The sequence below is a fragment of the Parus major genome, chromosome 6 (assembly GCF_001522545.3).
Source record: "Parus major isolate Abel chromosome 6, Parus_major1.1, whole genome shotgun sequence".
Taxonomy (NCBI): Eukaryota; Metazoa; Chordata; class Aves; order Passeriformes; family Paridae; genus Parus; species Parus major.
The window spans coordinates 16,205,692-16,228,400 of NC_031775.1; the positions used below are offsets into that span (position 1 = coordinate 16,205,692).

A 22,709-nucleotide genomic window follows, 5' to 3' on the forward strand; every position below is an offset into this window, starting at 1 on the left:
GCATAAAGAAGGTTTCCTTTTGGTTAATTGGTTGCTCACACTTGTGTCTTGTGATTTCTGAATTATTTTAATTAAATCCAAATGTGCAGCAGTAATTTGAATGCGTAACACCTACTTGACAACACAACTGCTCATGGCCTCTTATCTAAGAGGAAGAATTTTTTATTCTGGTTTTTTTAAAGAATTTTAATATAAGTGTTCAGGCATTTTATACATCATACAGTTAGTTATTCTTTTCCTCATATCCTCTGACTTTAAGCCCCTTAGGCAATAAAGGATGGAAGCATGCATAGTTGATTCAGTTACTATTTTAATATATTATCATATGAAGGTAATATATTTAATAAATTAATTCCGAATTTGTTATTAAATTGAGCTTTTTTTTTTCTACGTGGGCTGATTCAGAACTTGCCACTTGAAAAATTCCTTTGTTTATAGAATTTAAGCTGAAATGGAATTGCTTACTTATAATTGATCTAAAGAGCTGCTTCTGATTAAAACATAATTTTGGTTTGGGATTTTTTTGCTCTGCTTCTGCCCTTCCTTCCTCTAAGTGAGCTTGACGTTACAAGTGGTCTTTGGATTGCTACTGTCTGCTGTTTCCTGCCTGTTCAGTTGTGTATACACAGTTTGGTAATTTTGCAGATAATCATATATGTAACAGCAAATATTTTTAAATTAGAGTTTCTAACATAATGACACTTCAGGAAAAGCTTTGCCTGGTATCTCACTGGCTATACAGGAGTCTTCAACTCACGTTTTGAAGTAGGTGTGCAGCTTGAGAAAGCCTGTAGTTCTGTTTCCCTTACATGGACATGTCTGAGGCAGCTTGGGATTCTGTGGTTGATTATGTCCTTGATAAAGTCCCAGGATGGGCAAGATTTGCTGCCTAACTGTTCTCAATCCCTTTAGAAAGAAGGTGACAGGGTGAATTGTTGTGTGCCTCAATTTATCATGAATATTAATTGTGCTATAATAGTATAAAGTTAAGACTTGGGTAGTTCACATGAGTAACTGGTAAGTTTGGACAGTTCTCCAGACCTGTAGCTGAAGATCTTGTCTTGTGTGAGCAGATGAAATGTAGTACCTCTCTTTTGTTGAAATAGCTACTGGAGTTCTGACACAAGATTTTTGTCAGGAGGTACTATTTTCTGAGCGCAGCAGAAATGGAACAGGAGCATGACATGGAATGTGCCAGTTAGATGTCGTGTTAGTCACATTTTTCTTATAAGCACAATGGGTTAGGGTGAGAGACAATATTTTATTTGTCATCAGGCTTAAACATTTCAGTGACACTTTTTTGTTTTCCTCTTACCAATATATTCCTTGTCAATGATGATCAGTAACTGTAGACAAAACCACCGTTTCAGAGAAATCCTTGAGACTCCTTTGCTTGGTGGCCATAGTAAATGAAGCTACTGGGCAATGGTGCTCAGACATGTGTTTGACAGTGATTACTTGTATTCTTTTCTATCTCCCATTTTGTCTCATTATGCTATCATACCACGAGGCAGACTGTAAATCTTTGAGACAATAGCTTCCTTATATAACGTCTCTTCTGTCTTTTACATTCTGTGGTCCAGCTTGCAAAGTGGGATTATTCAGATCCTTTCATGTTGTAGCATCCCCAGTACTCCCTCCTCCTTTGCATCTCTGCAGTGCTTTCATTTTGTGATCTGAGGTTTGCACTTGTGCTGATTCGTCTGGCAAGGAGGTCAATGTTACTTTTTCCTTGCTATAGGACACAGGCAACGTTCTACTGAACAGAGTGGTAGAAGCCCAAAGGTAACTTATCAGTGCTGAACTCTTGCACAGCAGGCCAATGAACCAGTTAAATGATGTCATTTTAATAGCTCAAGGGTATAATGAATGGGCTTGTAAATTCTACTGCTGACATTTTATTTTTTTTTCACTTGCTTGTTTTTGTGAATTGATGGTCATCTTGGGTGTAACTACTTTAATCCTATATTTTACAAGTGTTAAAACTGTTTGTTACTGGAATCAGTAACTATAATAGAAAGTGGATACATCAGCTTTTTGACATGCATTCAGCAGCAGGACTGATGAGCAGATTTTTATCTAAAGTATCACAGTGAACAAAATATGACTAAACATAAATCCTGTCACTGAGTGCTCAGTCAGTTGTACTGTCTGCAGATCATTCCCTACAGTAGTGTAATGGCTGTAAAAATAATAGATGTTTTGTTGATTCTTCTGAATTTTTTTTTATGGGGTTTTTGTTTGGGCTTTTAAAATGTGTTTTTCAATTGTTTTCATGGCAAAAGATGATGCTAGAAGTATTAATTGTATTATATTATCATATTTCTTTTTGCAAAGATGGTAGCAAGGTAAAAGATGGTGTTCCCCATTGAAGCATTTGACTCTGTGCTTGACTGTCATTAAATGGAGAAATAACACTATTGATCATGTAAATTACATGCTTGACATATTATAAATATATGTATTGGAAGAATAACTAAGTTACCAGCTCTGTTTAGGAAAGTGCAGGGTAAATTAAATTACTTTCTTCCCCCACTTCACAAGCAAATATTGAATATTCAGGACCTTGACGGGCTAGTCTGTTCAGTGAATATGATGCCAAGTCTTAAGCTATAAAGACTGAACTTTCTTATGTATATTTTGAACATGTATTTGGTGTGTGCAAAAAGGGATTCTCAACTGCAAAGTAAAGGGTCATTTGAACCAAATAATATAATTTTTATTAGTTTTTGTAATTCTGTATAATGCTGATTTTACCTCTTCCGATTTCTGTGCTTTTAGTTAACCTGAAAATAAAAATTACATACATTTCACTAAAAGGTTTTAGAACTCAGTATTTATAAGGGGTTAAAATTTGAATACAACTTCACCTTTCTTTGTGAAAAAATTGCTTGAGTAGGTCAAGTTTTCAAGGCTTTTGGATTCAGTCCTAGTTCTTGTATGTTAACTATGAAAGTTTATATAACAGACAAGGTGACTAAATATTAACTAGAGTTTTGAAATGTTATTTTTCAAATTACATGGAAATGTTTCCACAATCTTTATACAGTTAGATATTGTTTTATATGTGTATTAGACTTCCTTATTTTTCTTAGAAGCCTTCTAAATAGGCTTTAAAAAATTCACCTTTTTCCCAGTGAACTTCCGAACACCTATGAAAATAAAATGTGCTACAGTTGGTAATGCTGAGAAAAGACAAATATATGAGAAGTTGATGTGTTCTGTGCACGTTCCAAGAGCAACAATAATATAAGAAAACATTCCCCAATTTGTTCCAGTAAAGGAACACAATAAATCCACCTTAGTTTACTACTAGCGAAAATTAACTGGAAAGATAAAAAAGAAAATGGAATTCAAATAAAATTCCATTAAGACTTACTGTGAGTAGCTATGCCTTGTTATGGTCATAGACAAACTTACCCTACCTACATTTTATGTCTTCTTATTTGGTTTGGTTTATTTAATTTTTTTTCATTAAATCAAATATAAGGAAGAATTACTGAAATTTCTTGTTGTTCTGGTTCTGCGTGAATTTGGGTTGTCAGTCATGTCATTATTGGCAGCATTCCAGCACCAAGCTGCAAAGGAAGTAACACTTGATATTTACAATTTTTTTATTCTTTTGTACAGTGATAATTTTACTTTACCATGTCACTGAACTCCTCAGATTTCCTGTATTTTGAAAGACTTTTTTTTAGCTTCCCTGATAATGCAGTGGGATTGCATCCCAGCTGAAGCTGCGAGAAGTGAAGGAATGCCCAGCAAGCATTTAAAGCGTGCTGTATGTGATCATTCATGTGCACAATCATGGCATGTTGAGCATGTCCCAAGCTAAACTTCAGAATGCTTTTTTTTTTCCTGCAGTTGTTGGTTTTGCTGTTTTGAATTGAGATACTGAAACAAGACAAACTTGTTTTCCTTGTGTTCTTAGTAATAACCTGTGCTGCAGGTGCTAGAACAGAGTGAGGGAGCCCTGTTTGAAACAGTGCTGGCACTCTACCCTGTATTTATTCAAAGCCCTGCTTCCATTGACTTCAGCTTTTGTTGGCAATGCTTAGCTATCCTGTCTAGCCAAATCCAGGTTTATGCTGGGCACAGAAAAAACACAGCAGTGACCCCTGTGGAGAAGTTTGCATTGATAGGAAAGTTGTTTAAGCCATAAGAATTTTAGCTGTTCCCTAGATCTCATTGTTCTCATCAAAATATTACATGTAATGTTGCAGGCTCTGATGACTCCTGTGAGCCTCACTGGAGATGTGGTATTCTGGAAACAGTTCATATTTCAGTGAGTCGAAGCCATCTTGTTGCTCAGCAGAGTTGGGTCGTGTTGTGCCACATACTGGTGCAGAAAACTGAAAAATCTAGGGCAGCATGAAAATGTAGAACACTGAAATAAATTACTGAAACTGAGATAGTGTTCAGAATGTAGGAAGCTTAGTAGGAAGTCAGTGAACTGAAATATGTTGACCTAGGAAAATGGGTCTTTGGGAGTGTCTAGATACCTGAAGATTTGTTGCTTGCACAATAAAAAGTATGTAGATGAGGGGCATCTCTCAACTCTGAATGTTTTTTATGCTATAGATGTAGAGAACAATTCCAGCAAGGATTTAACATATGCAACTGTGTGTTTCGTGGTTAAGGATTCTGATGGATGATAGCTGGACTTGGGCACTGTGTGTTAGATTGCTGACATGCATTCTTAGGGTAGTCTTAGAACTTGTCACTTTTTAACTGTACTCTAATAATTAACGGTCAAGTGTCTTTTCTGCCATAATCCTCTGCAGAGACAGAAGAAAATGATACAGCATCAGGTTTTGGAGCAAGATGCATGTTCTCCTTGTCTCTGCCATGGGATAGGTCAGTCGTTTCATCCTTTAGTTCATTAGTTCCACTTGCTTTGGGCTACCTGTTCAAGCTGAGAGAGTTAGTGAGGAAATCAGGCTGTATTAAGATCCACTTCTCACCTGTTATTGTCCTAGCTATAGATTTGATCTTGACATTGTCATCCGTGATACAGTAATATATTTTTTTCCTCATTCTTTATCTTTCCCTCTCAGCAGTAAAGACATTTTGTGTATCTACTGGGAGGGACCTGAAGTACTGCTGGGTATGCCCTGCCCTTACATGCCCTTGCTGTGAGTCTGAAAGGGGCAGGACAAAGCCTATCACGTTATGGAGTACAAAAAATGGGGAAAAGTTATTTTTATTTCAAATGTTACAAATGTGTCAATACTTCAGGTACTGCTAAGTAATATTTATTTAACAAATAAGATAACTTTCAAGATTACTTTTGCTTTCCTGGAATTTGCTGATGCACTTATTACAACTTGGGCATCTCCTGGAGTAAGTGACACAGGCCTCTGTCCTATCTCTATAAACAGTCCTCTTCAAAGCACTGTTTTGACTCATTCCTAGAGCTTGTTCATTATGTGTGTTGGATGGAGACTGGAGTCTGAATAACTATCGTGGTTATGTAATTAAAGATTAGCATAATACATATGCACAAAAGTGTGAGATTCAGGTAAAATGCACATTGTTGTGTTTTCTCATTTTATTTTAGTGTATTGACTCTGCAGTTATTTTTGGCAGTTACTATTTGGTTTTGATTTTTTATTTTAAAAAATCTGTTTTTTATTAAAATATTATTGACAGTGCATTATGTAACATTTTTTATCAGACTTGCAAGTAAGATGTTTAGAGGTAGAAAGTTGAGACCCAACTCCAGCTAAAAGGTCTGTTTCACCTTGTGATCCTTCAAAATCCGATCCTGATATGCATTTGTTATTTTTCACTATGCTTAACACGTCCACTTTGAGGAAGTCCATGGCATGGATGAATGTATAGATAACAGCCATGAACAGCTGGGATTTAAAGTTTTGGGACCCATCTATTCTCTAAAAGCCCTTATTACTTAACTGTGTTTCTTTCTTTCAAGACTGGAGAATTCTAAGAACTGAAATATGCTGCCATACACACCAGCAGCTAACAAGGAAGGAGCTGCTGTCTGCACACAGCAGCAGTAAAATCCAGCATGGGCAGGCTGAACTTAATCTTTTGCTGACTTAATGATTATTCTGTAGCCAAAGGCAGTGCCTGGTAGCTGGAGATTTCTCTTTTGTCCATAATACAATTTATCTAAGTAGGTCTTAGGAGCTTTGTCTTCTTTGTGAAGATATCCCAGCAAATCTTCCAGACTTGCTGAATTTTTAAACTTCCTTTCCAAGTTATTTATTGTGCTTTATCACTCTGTATTTTGTATAAATTTTAATTTTAATTCATGATCCTAGTCCCAGAACTTTCTTGCAAAGTTCTCATATGCTGCTAAGGACCTTTATGAACGGTTTATGTTGTCAGGATTGTTAGGCAATCGCTTGGTGGCCTATGGAAACAATGCAAAAGGCAAATCCAGGAGATGAAGCAGTATCAGCTCACAAAAGAGAACCTCAGAGGAGAACGTGTTCATGCTGAGAAATGAGGAAACATAATTGTGTGTGTGTGTGCAGAAGCACCAGTTGTCTTGGAAGAAATTGCTGAATTTAGAAAATAGTTTTCGAATCTGCTGAGTACAAATGAGTTACTACTGAAATGAAAGCTACTGAGAAAAATGGTAATAGCCCTTTTATTTAGGAGCTAGAATGTTAGCCCTTGCTTGTGTTTTATCACCCACACCACAGAGTTTGTAGTCAGCATGCGTTATGCGCTGCCACAACATACTCATAAAATCTGTGGCATCCAAAATTTCTTTTTCTAGACTTATCTTGCTCAAGTGCTATAATGGGAAGTGTTATAATTGCCTGGTAAAGGGTTTTGATTAAATTGATCTTCCTGTGTCTAATGTAGGTCTGTTTTAATCTTGAAAATATATTGCAGGTTTGTGTGCCCCTTCAAAGGTTAGGAGGATGCAGCATTCTAACAAGTCTGCCCTGAATAGCCTTGCTGCCACTCTAAAATCTCTTTCTCCCTTTTTCCACTTGTGTCCATGCACACAGCTCCTTGGCAGGTTACAAAACAAAGCAGGACCTCCCAGGGATTTGCTGCTGTAGTAGCATAGTTAAAATATAACATACATATGTTAATAAAAGGCAATTAAATTCAGTTTGTAGGCAGTGTCCTCTTCTGAACTCACGCCTTCTGACCTCTAAGACTGTAATCTCAGGAATGTTTGAGGCTCAAATAAACTACCATTGTGGTCCTGCTCTTTTGCTTGCCTGCCAGTGTTGGTTTTGCCAGCTCAGCTCTGCTATGGCTGTATAGTGAACGAGATCAGGGCACACATCTGATGGAAAAATACTTCCTTACTCCTATTTAGGATATAAGCTGTATCTTTGCATTCATATTTTCTTTTCAAAAATGTTAGTTGGGTATTGAAGCATCTGACCTCTTCACTTATCTAAAAGACGCAAATAGAAAAAAACAACAAAATTCTTGCTTTGAAGGAATGATATGGATTCTGTTTAATCAATTTACTACTATATCACTTAAATGGATTTTTTGTTTTAATCAAAGTTAATGCTTTTTCTTTTCAATTTAGCCTTGTATTTTTGTATTTTAAGGAAGTGATTATGGAACAAAACAAACTCTTCTCTCCTAGGGCATATTAGTAAGAAGTAGGTTGTTTTAACCAAATGAAGTTTTCTTTTTGGAAAAAAAAAAACCCAACCTCAGCATTTTATATGTTTTTGTTTGATTTGGGGTTATTTTTTACCCTAGGATCTACTTTGGATTTGCTGGACATACATTTTATTTTATGTTCCAATGTATTGATCTACTTGAATAGGTGAACAACTATTCTTTTAAAAACAGTATACAAATGTTGGAATTCTAAGCAACTGTAGAAGACAAAAGTCATCAGCGATGAGAATTGAAAATCAGTGAGCTCATTTGAACTTCAGTACTTAGCATAGCTTCTAACAGAAATCAAGTATTATTCTTTGAACATTATGTTTGACTGCCAAAAATGCTCTATAGATGAAATGTGTATAGAAGATAATGGTGGTCCACTTCTAGAATATACAACATTAGCACATTGGATAAGGGAAGCTGGATCTTCAGTTTGGTGTAGGTACTGTGGGAACATGAGAGTTTTAACAGTAAGATTGTCTGTATTTCAGAGTTTTCTGTAACAGCAAGCTTTTAGTGATGTGTATTTATTTTAATTCCAGAACAGGAATATTAAAAGAAAACTTAATTTAAACCAGTGAACTCCATTCTCTCCTTTAGTTTTATTTAAAGACAACCTAAGAACAAGATGGTTCAAGAGAAATAATATTTATTAAGACAGAATTTAATTACCTTTTCTATGGATACTGCTTTTTCTCAGAGGATTTTAAATACTAGATTTTCAAGCAAAAATATCTTCTAGTATCACTATGTGAAAAACATTGTTCCAGGAATTGTGGGTGCATATTACAACAAAGGTTTCAGTTTGCAGGGTGGAATGTTATACCATTCTTTATCAACTGTAGCATAATATGGTATACAACATCCCACTTTTTTTTAATTATAGTGATGAGAGTAGGAAGAACATTTTTTTAGCAACAGGATAATTACAAGGGGCCATTCTGTTATCCTGCTTTATGGTCTACAGTACTCTGGACACATGGGCATTGGTAGATTGTTTCCTCTATGGAACTGTTCCTGAATTTTGAAACTGATTGTTCTAGTAGGCCTGCTAAAGACTGATTCTGGGTTTTGTTTTCCTTTTCTTTTTCCCTTTTACTTACCAAAAGCAGAAACAGAACTACAGTGAATTAGAAATGGAAGATTCAAACAATTCAATACAAACAATACAGACCAGCCCTTGCTCAGGTTTTTGAGTGCCCTACAGTGGAAGTGTTATCCTAGCTTGCCTTTTATTTTTTTCTTGTGCCTAGTGTATTTTATTTAAACCAGTCAGGTTAATGTTAGACATTTGAAGAATTAATTGGTACTTTCTGGCACAAAGGTGCCTGCTGGTGTCTTGAGCATTGCTTGCTTCTCTTCTGATATTAAGGTAGCACAGTGACAGAAAACAGATGATGAAACTGTAAACCGAAAATCTCTGAAACAATTTCATTATTCCAGTATAAGCATTAATGCCTCTTTATTTCTAAGTTCTTATTTAAGTGATAATGTTTAAAATTAGCTATTGCTTGTATGTATATTTTTAAAAATATTTGAAAGCCTCTTTGCATAGCTGTACTACTGAAAACAGCAGTTGCAAAATGAAGGGTATAATTTTAAACAACTGTAGGCATATTTATAAATTATTTTTTTTTTTCTTATAAAAAGTTCTGTCAAGAAGAAATGTAGAATTGGATGCTGGAATTTATATAACAAGAAATGAACCTATGTTAGAAAATTAAGTTTTTCAATAAAACTTGTCTTTTCATCTTTTTTTTTCTTTCTTCTAGGACCGGAATAGGCCCTATGACACTTTTAACTTGCACTCTTTGGAAAATTCCTTAATGGATATGATAAGGACTGATCATGAGCCTCTGAAAGGTAAACACTACCCTCCCAGTGGCCCACCAATGAGTTTCGCTGATATAATGTGGAGGAATCATTTTACAGGTTAGGAATATTCATATGTCCATGCTTGCTTGGTGTTTAAACAAAAATCAGCTTTTCAGTATTTCTATAAACTTTTTGTTAATGAATGAGTTTCCAGTTATGTGAAATTTCTGTTTTCCCATCTTAAGATAAACTTCTCTACTAGGAAGATGAAATGTGTATCCATTTATTCTAAGTGTACAGTCATAGTATTATCTGACTGGCATATCTGAAACGTGGGATTTTGTATCAGTAAATTGTAGAGCAAGATCTCTTCCTGCAGTCACTTCAAAAAATGTTTCATGCAACTGGAGTCCAGTTGTTGAGTTCAACATCTTTTTCAAAGATTTCAAAGGTTATACTTCACTTATGTGTGGATTATCAGCCAGGATACACTGGTCCTAAACCAACCACTGTATCAAGGTTACTCTTTATAGTTACTTCAGGTTTCCTTTAAATAAATTTATCTTAATTTGGATTTCAAATTGTTACAGGGAGCCAAAAGAGATTACATATTGTTAAGTGTTGGGAAAGTTTTGATTATTTATGCTGTTAAACTGTGTTTGTTCTACCAGGTGTTGCATTAGAGATGAAACCATTTCTAATACTTGGCGGATAGTATAGTAAAAGGTGTGGCAGCATTTCACTGAATTCCTGATCAACCTGCACCCTCCTTTGTCTTTATCTTTCATTGGTTAAGTTTAAAATTAGGTACACATTCTTGCTGACTTTTAAGACTGAAGATAGTTGTAAGCCATATACCAAGGAAGTATTGCAAGAAATTATTGTTCCCAAAGACTAAGAAGTCAGAATGCAAAGAAGAAATTCACTTGTGTGTAGCACTTTCTATGCTAATGCTTGTATGCATATTTTTTGATGTCATGACTACCTCAGTTACTCTCCTCTGCATTTGTAAAATTATTTTTTCTTGGTCAGAAGTATTGTGCCTTTTTTTGCCATCTTTTTGGGTACAGACTTTTTTCACAACCCAACCAAATTGGCTTCTGTACCATCCATCTGCTAACCTGTGCTTTCCACTGTTATCTTGAAATTTGCTGTGCCACAGCCTTCATATATCTTGAACCATTATTCATCTATCTAAAATGGCAAGGAATACAGTCTCATGTCTATTCTGATCATAAACCTCTGGCTGGCATTAGAACATTACATAAGATTCAAACAAAATACAGTTAAGTATTTATTGTGTCCTGTTAGATACACTGTAATTTAGCTAAAACTCCCATGCTCTTTATGGGTTTTTTCAGTATTTACTTACATATAAAAATAGAGACTAATTTTTTTAGAATGAATTTCCATATGAATCTGTGTGGAAAAAAATGAAAAAGATGGAGTTAGAAATGGGATCAGATATTAATAGTTAAAATTGGATATTACATGAAGTTTAAATTGATCTTTTCCATTTGACAGTGGGACCATTTGCTTTACTTTTGCTCTAACAAAGGCTTCTGTCACAGACTGGATATGCTCTATTTCATTTTCTCATTTGTTGTTTCTTGCCTGTTTTGGCCTTCCTGCTTTGCCAGTGAGCTCACTTCCAGTCAGCAGCTGTTGGAGAAGTCTGCTTTTCTGTTAGTTACCTCCCTGTGTCTCTGCCTACCTGGTTGATGGGGTTTTTTTTCCCAATCATACAGCTGCTTTTGCTGTGTTTCTTTCTTCTCCATCTAAGTACAGGGCTGACTTTTCCAGCCCCCAGCCTTGCCCTGGCCTCATGTGCACTTTCCCTGTTCCTGTTTTCACACTGCAGCATGACTGGGAATATTTGTAGGAACGGCTCTTTCGGGACACATTCATTCTCCCTTGCAAGAGGTGTTGCCTTCCTCTGTGCTAAACAGATCTGTGTTACTGTCTTAGCTGAATCCTTTTCCTGAAAACCATTCTTCCACAAAAACTGATTCAATCCTCAAATCAGATTTATTGCTGCATTTTTGCTGTTTCTTTTTCTGTGAAAATTGGTCTTTTTTGTTTTCCTGTGCATCCCACTTCTTTTTCTGTACAAAGGTCCAGAAGGTTTTTGCTGCTGTCCTTTTCCACACCTTCCTCACATTTCACTTTGTTGTCTTCTAAGCTCACTTGCTTTTTCTTATTTTATCCGCTCTCCTCTGACTCTCCCCGTTAAGGTAGCAGGACATTTTAGTCTGTTACTACATTCAGAAAGTAAGTGATCAATTCTGCTTGCTTTGGCTTGCTTTTAAGTCATTGCCAAATTTTCATTTATTTTCACCTGGAAGCTTTTTGAGCATATTGGTTATGTACTTCAGCTTAATTTTTTCAATTCCTTGTAGAGAAACCCATGTGAGTGCCTCCTGTGTGAAATTTCTGGAATATTATTAACTTAACCAACTCTCTGAGTTAGTTCCTCTTCATTTTACCACCTCTGTCTTTCATATTAAACTGTTTATTCCCTTTAAATCTTTACTTCCTCTTGCATGTGATTGTCCTCTCATAAAGCAGCCACAAAAATTATAATTTAAAATAAAAGCAATGAGATGGCTTTCAAATAACTTTAAAATTGTTCTTCTTTTGGTAAATGAGCCCTTTTTTCTCAAACAATCAATCAAACGATCACAGCTAGCAGTGCTTACAGGTCAGTTTGCCATACATTTATTACCCAAATTTTTAAGTGAAAAGGGTGAGTACCAAAATGCTCTGATTTTGAAAATACAGGAGGACTTGATTCTAGAAAAACTGTATGTTTCTTGGAGCCTCCAATGTTGCATAGCCAGTGGAGCTGTTTCTCGATCATTTCAACCTGCTGCTGCCAGCAAATACTTATTTTTAGAAGTACTGTCTGTATATGTGTTCATGAGTAAAACATTGCAAGCAGTTTATCTGAAGTTTGAAACTTTGCTTGGAACATCATCCTTCTTGCTATATGTGTCCTTCATGTCCCAGCAGATACCTGGAACAAAAAAAAAATCTCTTAGGTATGAAACAAGTTCCCGATTAGATTGTGTGTGGGAGGTTTAACCATGAAAGATTCTGATGGGAAGACCAAATTGAAATGCTTCTTGGATATTTTGTTCTTGTTTTGGGGTCAGAGTTCCTTATGCTCTGTTTGGTTTAGAGGAGGTAGTGGAGAGGCCCGAGGTGAGAGAGTCTATCCTCTTGTTTGTACTAGTTCAAGCTTCATACCTTTCTCTCAGTCTGAGCTGTGGTCAGGCTTTGTCCTGTAGGCTATGGAATTGAGTTTATTTCAAGGTCACCAAAGCAGATTGCTTCTTTTAAAGTGTGATCCACTTGGCCTTGAGAGGGCATGTGATTAAGTGATATTTCTGGGGGAGGGACTTTTTTATTGCTTTCAAGTGTGGAGCAGAGCAAGTCTGACAGATTGTTAGTGCAACAGAAATTATCTGATCCTCACTCTTGCAATGCTGAGTTACTTACGTTAAGCCAGTCTGATTGGCAGGCTGGCAAATGTGAGGAGAGCCAGGGTCACTCAGTTCTTTTTGTGCGTTTCTTGCTGTAAAAGAGATTTGAAATTTAGATCTGAGGTTTCTGGACCTAAATTGTCAACATAGCCATCTAAGTTTCATTTTATCATGAGCCTAGTCTTGGGAGAAAGTGCTCCGTGTTGGCTCTTGTTTTGTTTCTAAAACTGATTTCTTTTTCTCAGCTTTTTCTGCTAGATAGGGGAACCCTTCTGTATGTTCCTGTCTTTCTGTCCTCATAGTCTGGGAACTGTGTAACTTTACAAATCATTTGCCATCTTCATGCTTTGAGATTTAAGGAGTGTAAATTAATGGAAAAGGAATTCTCTTTTTCATTTGTCCCAACACTTTGGCAGACTTACCTACCTGATTTCTCTACCATCAAGACTAGCTTCAACGTTTTTCTTTCCTTTCAGTCGATACTCGTAAACACTTTTTTTCTTTCAAAAGGAGGGAAAAAGGGAAAAAAATTGAGTAAAGGAATTTTTAAGCTTGGTTAATGACAAATTACAGTGTATGACCCAGGGTATCTGCCTGTTCCCCATGTCAGTCATAGAGAGGCCTCTGACAAAAATGTGTACTATCTCCTAAGATGTTTTTCCTCAACAGTCTTATTTATTTTCTGAGTAGCCAATAAAATGTATTACACACTAAAAAATATGAGGGACAGTTTTGCTTTAAAAAGGAAAGGTTGTATTTGCAGTATTTTATAACCTTTTTTATTTACATTCTGCTTTGACCTAAAGGTGTAGGGCAAAAGTGAATTATCAGAATGGCTATGGGTAGATGCCGCTTATCGCTGACCAGAACATTTCTTTTCTACATAAAAGTGTCTCCTGTCCATGGTGTAATATGTCACTGTTGCAATATGTTTATCCGTGTCAAACTATTGCATTACAACACAAACAGAGGCATTCTGATCTATAAAAAATATTTTGATCAGTAGTAACTAGCAGCTGCCTTTGTTCTATTTTTAAATAATTAAATAAAATATTTCAGCTGTGTTAGATCATATGCTGTGCACATGTGCTACTGACAGGTCGTGAAACTAAGTATAAGATTGAGGAGAGAAATCATGTCCTTCAAAGTATTTATTTAAAATTTACTATTACACTGGATAACAGTAATAGTTGGTTTTTATTCTAAACAGAACAGAAACAAACTTTGCAATTTACAAATCCCCACCTAACAAAAATTCTGGTTGTTTTTTAATGTATCAGTGTGACACAACTTCAAATATAAATAATTGAAGACAACATATGTGCAGGGAAATTTCAAGAGTAAGCTTTATTATACCTAATTTTAATGGATATCATTCTGTAGAAATATACATAAAGCATGTGTTGATTATGTCATAATATTTAAGTAGAGATCAAGATGTTGACTATAAATGTACAACAGTTCAGAGGCAGAAATAGCATCTGTGGAGAAACTTTATCTTGATTTTCAGTACTTAGTGTCACCTATTTATTTGTGAAATACAAAACTGAAGTTACTGGGTTACTGCTTCATAACTTTTTTAAAGACTATCAGGTCATATGAAAACTAAGTAAAATTTAATATTTCTTGTTTACATTTAAATTAACCACATTTTTGACAGCCAAGTGTTTGAAGATTACATGCAACTTAAGACTGTTGTAATAAACACAGAATGGACCTTTGCAAAGTTTCCACTCCGATTTGCATTAATTTCAGTACCTGCCACCTGGTTTTGTTCAGCTGTAAGTGTTCCTAAGCTTTTTGTAAGCAAAGCACTAAGTTTACCACATGACCTAAGAAAAGTGAAGGTGAATGTATCATATTTGTGTTTGCAGTCAGCAGCTGAACACAAAGGTCATGCAAATAGAACAAATGTTGTCATCTCAGTCCTAGAAATGGTGCTACACTGTTGGAGCTTTTTGTAACATTTTCATTAGAAAAAAGTGCAGTGTACCAGCATTTCCCAAAATCTCAATGCTTGTCAGACCCCTTTCTGTAAATGCTCATGGAAAACAGAGTGAGCAGACAGATGTGTTTGCATGTGTATTTGTGTTTAAATTTGGCCCCTCATGCTAATCCTTTTGGAGGAGAGTATGCTGCCTTTCCATTTTAAACTCTGCTTATTTAAGAAAATCTGTAATATTTTTTTTCAGGACAGAATATGGTCATTAAATGGTTCATTTTACTTAAATTAAATAAATGCCTTTTGGAACGATCCTGTAGTATGATCATACTTCCTAATTTGCTGCTGGCAACCAGCATGTCCTTGTCTTTGACCTGCTGAATCTGTTTGGTCAGGAGTGGTGGGGTTTTTTTGTTTGCTTTGGTTAGTTTAAGAAGTGGTTATAGAGATAGCAAATCTTCCTTCTCTTTATTTCCCTTTTTTTCATTGTGCTATTGAAGACTGACCTCACAAAGACCTAAAGCTGTTTTGCTTTTTTTCTTTATCACTTTGCTACTGTTTTGAGGGTTTTGCATATTTTAGTATAGATTGCTGTTGGAAAAGTCTGCTTTGATACTGTTTTATTTTAGTCCCCCCAAACATGTAATGAAAAATACCAATGTCACTCTTTTGAATACATTTCTAGAACTTCATGTAGAACGAGCATATGTGTACAAATACTTGTCTACCACTTACAAGTAAAGCCAAATTTAACTTTAAGTTCAAGTCTTGCTTTCAAAGTACTATTATCTTGAAAATATAGCTGTTTTCAAGCTAAAAATGTTTGCACTACTTAAATATATGCAAGACTTCCGTGTTTTATTGGAGCAATGTAATTTACTTATAAAGTCTACATTTAACTGTAATGTATATGCTGTTTTATTTTATAGGTTGCTTTCTGTACTGATAGGATATATGTGCTTAGTCAGTGATAGGAAGAAGTTTTATTACTGATATTCATAGCTGATAATTATACACTTTTCTTCACATAGCCACAATATGTTTTTGTGCAGTTAAAGTATATACATGTGAACACAGTAATAGTTCTTCATGTTTCCCTTCTGGCAAACAATTGTACTTTTGTTCTGCTCAGTATTTTAATATTTTTAAAGATCTGTAAGTGTGGGTGTTTAAATTATGGGTGTGAACAAATGGCAAATATACATAAAAAATGAGGGGGGAGAAAAAAGTCAATAAACTTCTTCAGAGAGCTACATCTTATTTTGATATTTTTTTTATGTGGACCCTTTCTTACAACATTCTTGGTGTTGAAATTGTCTTGGGCATGTATGTTGAGTTAATGTAGCATAGTTTCACATGCCTGTAATTTTGGGGAAAAGTAGAGAGAATGGTCTAAGGTCTATCTTCTCAGGTAAAGATTATTGAAATTCTTGTATATGCACACTTGCTTCATGCTTTGTGGCCATTTGTGAATCCTGGAGCACACACTCAGGGCTGAGCTGGGGGTATGGGGAGATGAAGGAGGCTTTGTGGAGTCATAGGTTGTGCTGTACACTGGGCTCCTGAATACACATGAGTCAGATGAATAATCTTCTTTCACATGTTTGGGGTAATATTCTGGTCTTGCTTTGGTTTTTGCACTCTTCTGTGTCTAAACTTTACCTTACCCCACTCACTACGTGTTTATCCAAATAAGTTTTGCTGGTTTCTAATGTTTTTTATTGGTACTAACTTGGAAATCGTAGAAAAGGTAAGACTGATAAAGGAGGTATTATTACTAAAGAAATAGAGCAGACCTAGGCCTGTTGCCAGTTTCATTTGACCTTGCCACGGTCATTATGTAGTCATAAATTGTAATTGATATCAACAGTGATCTTAAGAATTATGTGAGAGGAAGTTCTCATTCCAAGGAAGTTTGCATTCCCAGAAGGTTCAGGACAGGTCAAAAGAAGACTAACTTTGCTATTTTCTAGCAAATCTTATGCCAAATACTGATTGCTGAATTGGTATAAGTGGTCAATCTTGGTGCAAATTGTGAGGTATAATAGTGCAAGAAGTTTTAATCATATAGAAGCAATGAACATTGTTTATTGGAATGTTGATTGTAACATAAAAAAGGTTGGAATAGGTAATTGTAAAGGACTTAAAGGTCCTTCACTATGTGAGTGCTCATATCCAGGTACTGATGAGGATTACACAAGTTCAAAAAACCATAAAGCACTTTGGAAGGGTAAATGAATAAAGGAAGAAATGCAGTAGTGGTAAAACTGTGGCTTATACTCATGTTTACTATTTCTGTTGCAGCATTATTTCTCAAAGCTGCTCATGTAACTCAAAATTATCTAGACAATAAAAAAAGTTTATTTGCAAAAGAATCAATGATATATGTGGGAAAGGTATACTTCCTTAAGTTGTTAGAAAGATTTCAGAATTCATTCAAGTTCATTACTCTCCTTTACAAATAACAAGTTAAATTCCATTTATCATCTCATTTCCAGTATAATACAGAAGAGAAGATGCACAGACTTGGTGTGCTCTAAAGAGGAATTGGGCTCTCAGCCATGACAAGTATGATACTGCACATGCAGCAGAGCATCCCAGCGGTCCAGCCAGAAAAGTCTCTCCAAATGTTCTTAGGAGAGATAATTTAAGAAATTTAACAATGTAAGATAAGCAGCAGTACAGCCTAGGCTATACAAGAGTCAAGCCTTCATTTATGCTCTGAAGTATTTCAAGAGCAAGAAGTTTACAACTAGATTTTTTTCTTTCTAAACTAGGAATTGAAAAGACATAAAGGAGTGATTATTGTTGTAGCCTAACTGCAGTACTCTAAGTGTATGTTATAAAAGGACATAATTGAAAATATCCTCAGTAAATAGTTGTGAAACCAAGACAGGCAGACTGAAAATGGCAGATGTACACTGAATACAAGTAGTGGAGATGTTGTTACTGGAAGGGTTCCTATTTATGATTTCACTGAACTGCTGAAATCCATAACTTCTGTGTTCTTAACTTCTCTACATTTCTGTTTAGTGTGCTTAATATTCTTAAAAAGCAAACCCTTTATCTAGAGGTTTTGTTTTATAACTATCATTAGAAATATGTGCTTATATAGATTTCGTAAATATTCAGGTAACATGCATGTGTTTTTCCTAAAATTGATTGCTTTCCAGTAGTCATTTATGTGACCTAAATAGGTCTTTGAAGGTACATATTCCTAATTACATTTCACAGTTCTACATTTCACCTTTAAATTAAAAAATTATAATTTCCTTTCTGTGCTCTTCTGTTGTTCCTTAGATAATTATGCAGTTTTCTAATCTGCAGATGGCCTCTTTTTTTAATCGAATAATTTGCTTCAAGCAAAAAAAATTAAAACATTATAACCTATATGAATGACTATATAATTGTTCATAATTAATTTGTTGTCTTATGATTGGTATATTGCTAGTCTCTTTTGAATGCTTTCAATACAGGTGTGCTTTGAAAGGATTCCATTAATCTGTTTCTATAGAGTTACACAAGGAGCCTCTGAAGATGTACAGAATTATCTTGCACACTGGCTTAGCTCAGTGGGAGAACATGTCCTTCTGCTTGTGCTGCTCTGTATTTTCTACTCCTCTTAAAAGATAGCTGACAAGAACTGTTTAAAAATAGCAGGCCAAGGGCAGGTGACAAAATGTCACACAAGCAGCACCTGGTCCAGTGACAGCCTGGAGGGAGGAAAAAAAACCAAACCCAGATGTCACAGATAGGATTCTATTTCTGAAGCTGGTCAAACAGCAGAATTTCAGCTTCAGCAGAGGAAAAGAGAAGGACCCATCCAAGCATTATGCATTCAAATTTTACTCTATTTTTTATAGTAGTTTCCTTCTTTTTTCCCCTTCTATTCCAAGTATTAATTTTAAAGTACAAATTAGTACAGACACCTTTTCTCTTTACAAGTAATACCTATAACCTCACACTCATTAATACACTGTTCAGGAAAAGGGAATTAATGTCCATCTGGAGAGATGTCTGAAGTATTTTAGCAAAGGTTATACTAAATGTAATAATAGCAAGCTTTAATGTTTCTGCAGTGCCAGATTAATGTGAAAATATGTATAGGAGTATTATGTCTAATTAGGAAATGTGAAGTGGTTAATGGAAATCATCTCTTCAAGAAGATTTGCTCAAGGAGTTGGAAAGTAAAAATGGAAATTCTGTTTACCTTCTGTCCCCACTTCTTTCTGGAGGTACTCTTTTCTTCACAGCCTTATTGTGGTGACATTCTTTTCTAAAAGGAGAAAATTTCAATGTGAAGAAAAAATTTATTTACTTTTCTTAACCTCCTTATGACTTAGTTTCAGAAGTGTATTGAAACTTCATGCTGCATCTGTTCAGAGTGTTCATTACACCACAGCAGTTTTGGTGACTGGAAATAGAAGGCTTTAATTATCAATAGGAGTTAAAAATGTTGGAGAGGATTGGCTTAAGTTCTGCTTTCCTAGAGTTCGTTTGTTGAAAATTGGGTTTGCAGAAGTGCAGGAAAATAACCATTGTATTGGTTTTTCAGTGTAGTGAGTGGATCCTGAGCTCCCATATTTGAGTGTCCATGTAGTGAGGAAATGTAAAGTAACCTCTTCCTTAGCTCCCAACCTTAGACACAGATGTAGAGATAGGAAAAGCCTATGAAATGGCTTCATCTTATATAATATAATATGAAATTATATTATATACATAAATGTACTTACGTTACTTAATTGAAATAAATTTTTACATGGCTATAATTATCCTTTTATATCTTTTTCTAAGTAAGGACTAATACAAATTACAGCTTGCAGATTTTCTTGGGTGCTTTAATTTAAAAAAGTCCTATGACAAAGTGTTTTCAGGGTAAGGTTTAATACTTCAACTCAGTTAAAAAGTATCCAAAGCTAATCTGAACAGCAATGCTGCTGTTGCCTCATTTCTTGCTTTAACAGTAAGTATGTTTCTCTGGACTAAGTCCCCTTTAGGTTAAGAATATCTGTTTTTCAAAGTACATATGAATGTACTGCTTGAGAACAATATTCCTTCCAACCCAGTGTCTGATCTCAAATGGTAGGTGATGGGAGATTCTTAGGGAAGAAGGCAAAACCAGAGTAAGAACTCTCTCTCCAGCTATCTGTTAACTTGAAAGCTTCTGGTGCTGCATGTAGTATGAAAAAGAGTGATTTATTTTTACTAATTAAATTAAGTTTTGTAATGCTGTACTCGCTGTTGGAAGCAAACTATAAATGGCATAACTGCAGCAAAGTTGAACTTGAGGCCTTGTTTTGAAAGGGTAAGCATAATGCTTTCTTAGTGCAAAGTAAGGGAATGTATTAAAATAATTGTTTTGTTGTTTATTTTGTGATTTTCAATATTTTAAGTACATAATACAGTACTGGATGTACTGTGGTATTAAATATTTTAAATGTGTATTCTTGGCAAGTTGTCTTCAATAGGTGGAAGATTCAACTGCCCTGACTGTTCATATTCCCTTAGAAATTCTTCATATTAATGAATTTATTCAGTTTTGAAATAAAAACATTAAAAATAGCTTTTGCTTACATTGCAGGGCGTATGGGAATAAATTTCCATCATCCAGGAACAGACAATATTATGGCTCTTAATAGTAAGTAGTTAATGTCTAGTGATTTATATTGTCATGTTGAATTTTATTTCTTACATCTATTGTGTGTGTAGCTGCACAGTCAGACATAAATATGTGTAATGTTTGCACAGAAGTTCATATTCATTCTCTGAAAATGTTTTTCATAAATCAATCACCTCTGATTCTTTATATTAGCTTTGTAAAGGCTTTGTGTTTCACTGGAAGCTTCATAATGCCTGCTGTGGAAAATATTACAGAACAGTCTCTCTTGTTCCTTCTTTTGTGGGTGTGTATGTGTGTTAAAGCTGTAACTTTAATTTCTGGTATCTCTCCAGACATATTTCTTCCTGTTGGGATGAGCTGTTACAAGTTTTGCATACAATTACATGGACTGACGGCTTTGTTGGTTTCCATTATGTAGACAGGAATTGGGAGAATGTTTAGACATCTAAATAATGAGGGAAAACTGCACTTCACTGGGAGATTATTGCTTTTTTTGTGTGAGGAAATAAAAGTAAAATTAGAAGTCCAGTCATGAACATACAGACTCAAAAAACCTGGCAGAATGGATCTGGAAGACAGTTCCTGTGTGGGGAGGGTGGGGGCCAGGGTGTCAGGCAGCACCAGCATAATGCTGAACTGAACTATGCAAATCAAAGCAGAGTGTTTGTCTGTCTAATCCTGAGAAATGCTGTTTTGAAATGTCCATTTTTGTTTACAATGTTGTATTAGACATTTTAGGCTTATTTACAAACTTCTCTAAAATTATTTGCCTTTGAGCTGTCTGTATAAGTTAGACTGTGTATAGCTGAAAACTGCCAGGGTTTTTTTGTGTAGTACTAAACAAAGAATTATTTATAGATGTGAATTACCAAAAAATTTTAATAGACAAGCTGCAAGGTGTTCAACATTTGGCTTTAAAGGGAAGCTTTTGAAACCTGTAAGACTTTGCTTGTGTTCTTCTTAGTTTTACACTGTTAATGGTGAGGTGATATTTTGGGGAGTTTTTGTTGTCACAGGTAGCATATAAACCCCATTTTCTTATGGCACCTGAAATTATGAGAAATCAGTTAATTCACTAGGAGAAGTGCTTTGTTTAATTAAAGACTTTATTAAAAGAGAAAGCTATTCATTCCTCTCTGTGTAAATAAGGTCTCCACAGCACAGTTGTCAGGTGTTTGACATGAATTCTGGTCTCAGAATCTATTTGTTGTTCTAAAGTGTGCATTTCAACAAGCTAACTGCAATAGAAATATATTTATGAAGATGGGATACTATGACTGAATTTTGAATAACCTTTAAAAATTGACAGTTATGATGAAATATACAGTAGTATTTCTTTTAAAGTCTAAAGATTTTTGAAAGATGGGAATGAAAAACTGATACAAAAAGTTATACTATTTTGGGACAACTTGCTTTTATCTTAAATGAATGATGTGTTTTATTCTGATTTCTTTTTCATGAAAATAATGAAAAAAAACTTTTTACCTGTCTAATTTCTTTGACATTTTTACAGCAGCTATATACTCTAATAGTTTATAAAAAAACAAACACATTTTGTAGCTGTTTTCCTGGTACATGGTTAAAATATCAGCATAGCTAACTGAGGGACCAAAACTATATGTATTTATGCATTTGCACTATTTAAAATATTATGGGTTTATTCAAATATTAACTGTTTAAAGACTTTAATGAAGGTGGAATCATAAATATGCAATTTATGGAAAATGAAATTAAGCACAAATCCAAAATCTGAGTAAGTTCCCATGTATTTTTCCTCTTCTGCAACTCTTCTACTTTCCTTTCTTTGCCAGGCAAGGCCACTGTGAAACCTGTTGGGTTTTGCTTTTAAATCTTTGAAGAGCTAGGGATAAAAGCAAATATTCAAGTACACAAGCCTAAAAATCACTTTCTGTGATAGAAATCCTTTCTGTATGCAGCTAAACTTGAAAAATTTTGAGCTAGGTAATTCCCATGTTATTCATTGCCTTTTCCCTGTCATGGGGAAATATACCAAGGAAAATTAGTTCAAGAAGAAATATTATTTTCTGTGCTGGAATGGCTGTGATTTGGGTTTAAAAAATAAAATAAGTTAAATAAAAAATCCCAAAAGATACTTCATCACAGTAGTTTTTGGAATAATTTTGAGAACTTACGTAATGTCTTTAAATCATAATACTTGTCATATCTATGTTTAATTTCTGTGAAACCAGACACTCTCTGCTGAGTC

General features: G+C 35.0%; 1 protein-coding gene across 8 annotated transcripts in view; it reads left to right on the plus strand.

Annotated features, from left to right (window-relative positions):
• The window catches only part of CPEB3 (cytoplasmic polyadenylation element binding protein 3), an 80,926-nt gene that overhangs the window by 19,138 nt on the left and 39,079 nt on the right, over window positions 1-22,709 (plus strand). For 5 of the 8 annotated variants that reach the window (XM_015632562.2, XM_015632565.2, XM_019007192.1 and 2 more), the window contains exons 3-4: window positions 9,393-9,552; window positions 20,444-20,500. In XM_015632562.2, the coding sequence (XP_015488048.1) occupies window positions 9,393-9,552; window positions 20,444-20,500 (217 nt within the window). The remainder of the gene's footprint in view (window positions 1-9,392; window positions 9,553-20,443; window positions 20,501-22,709) is intronic. The other 3 variants (XM_033515844.1, XM_033515845.1, XM_033515846.1) reach the window with 2 other exon arrangements.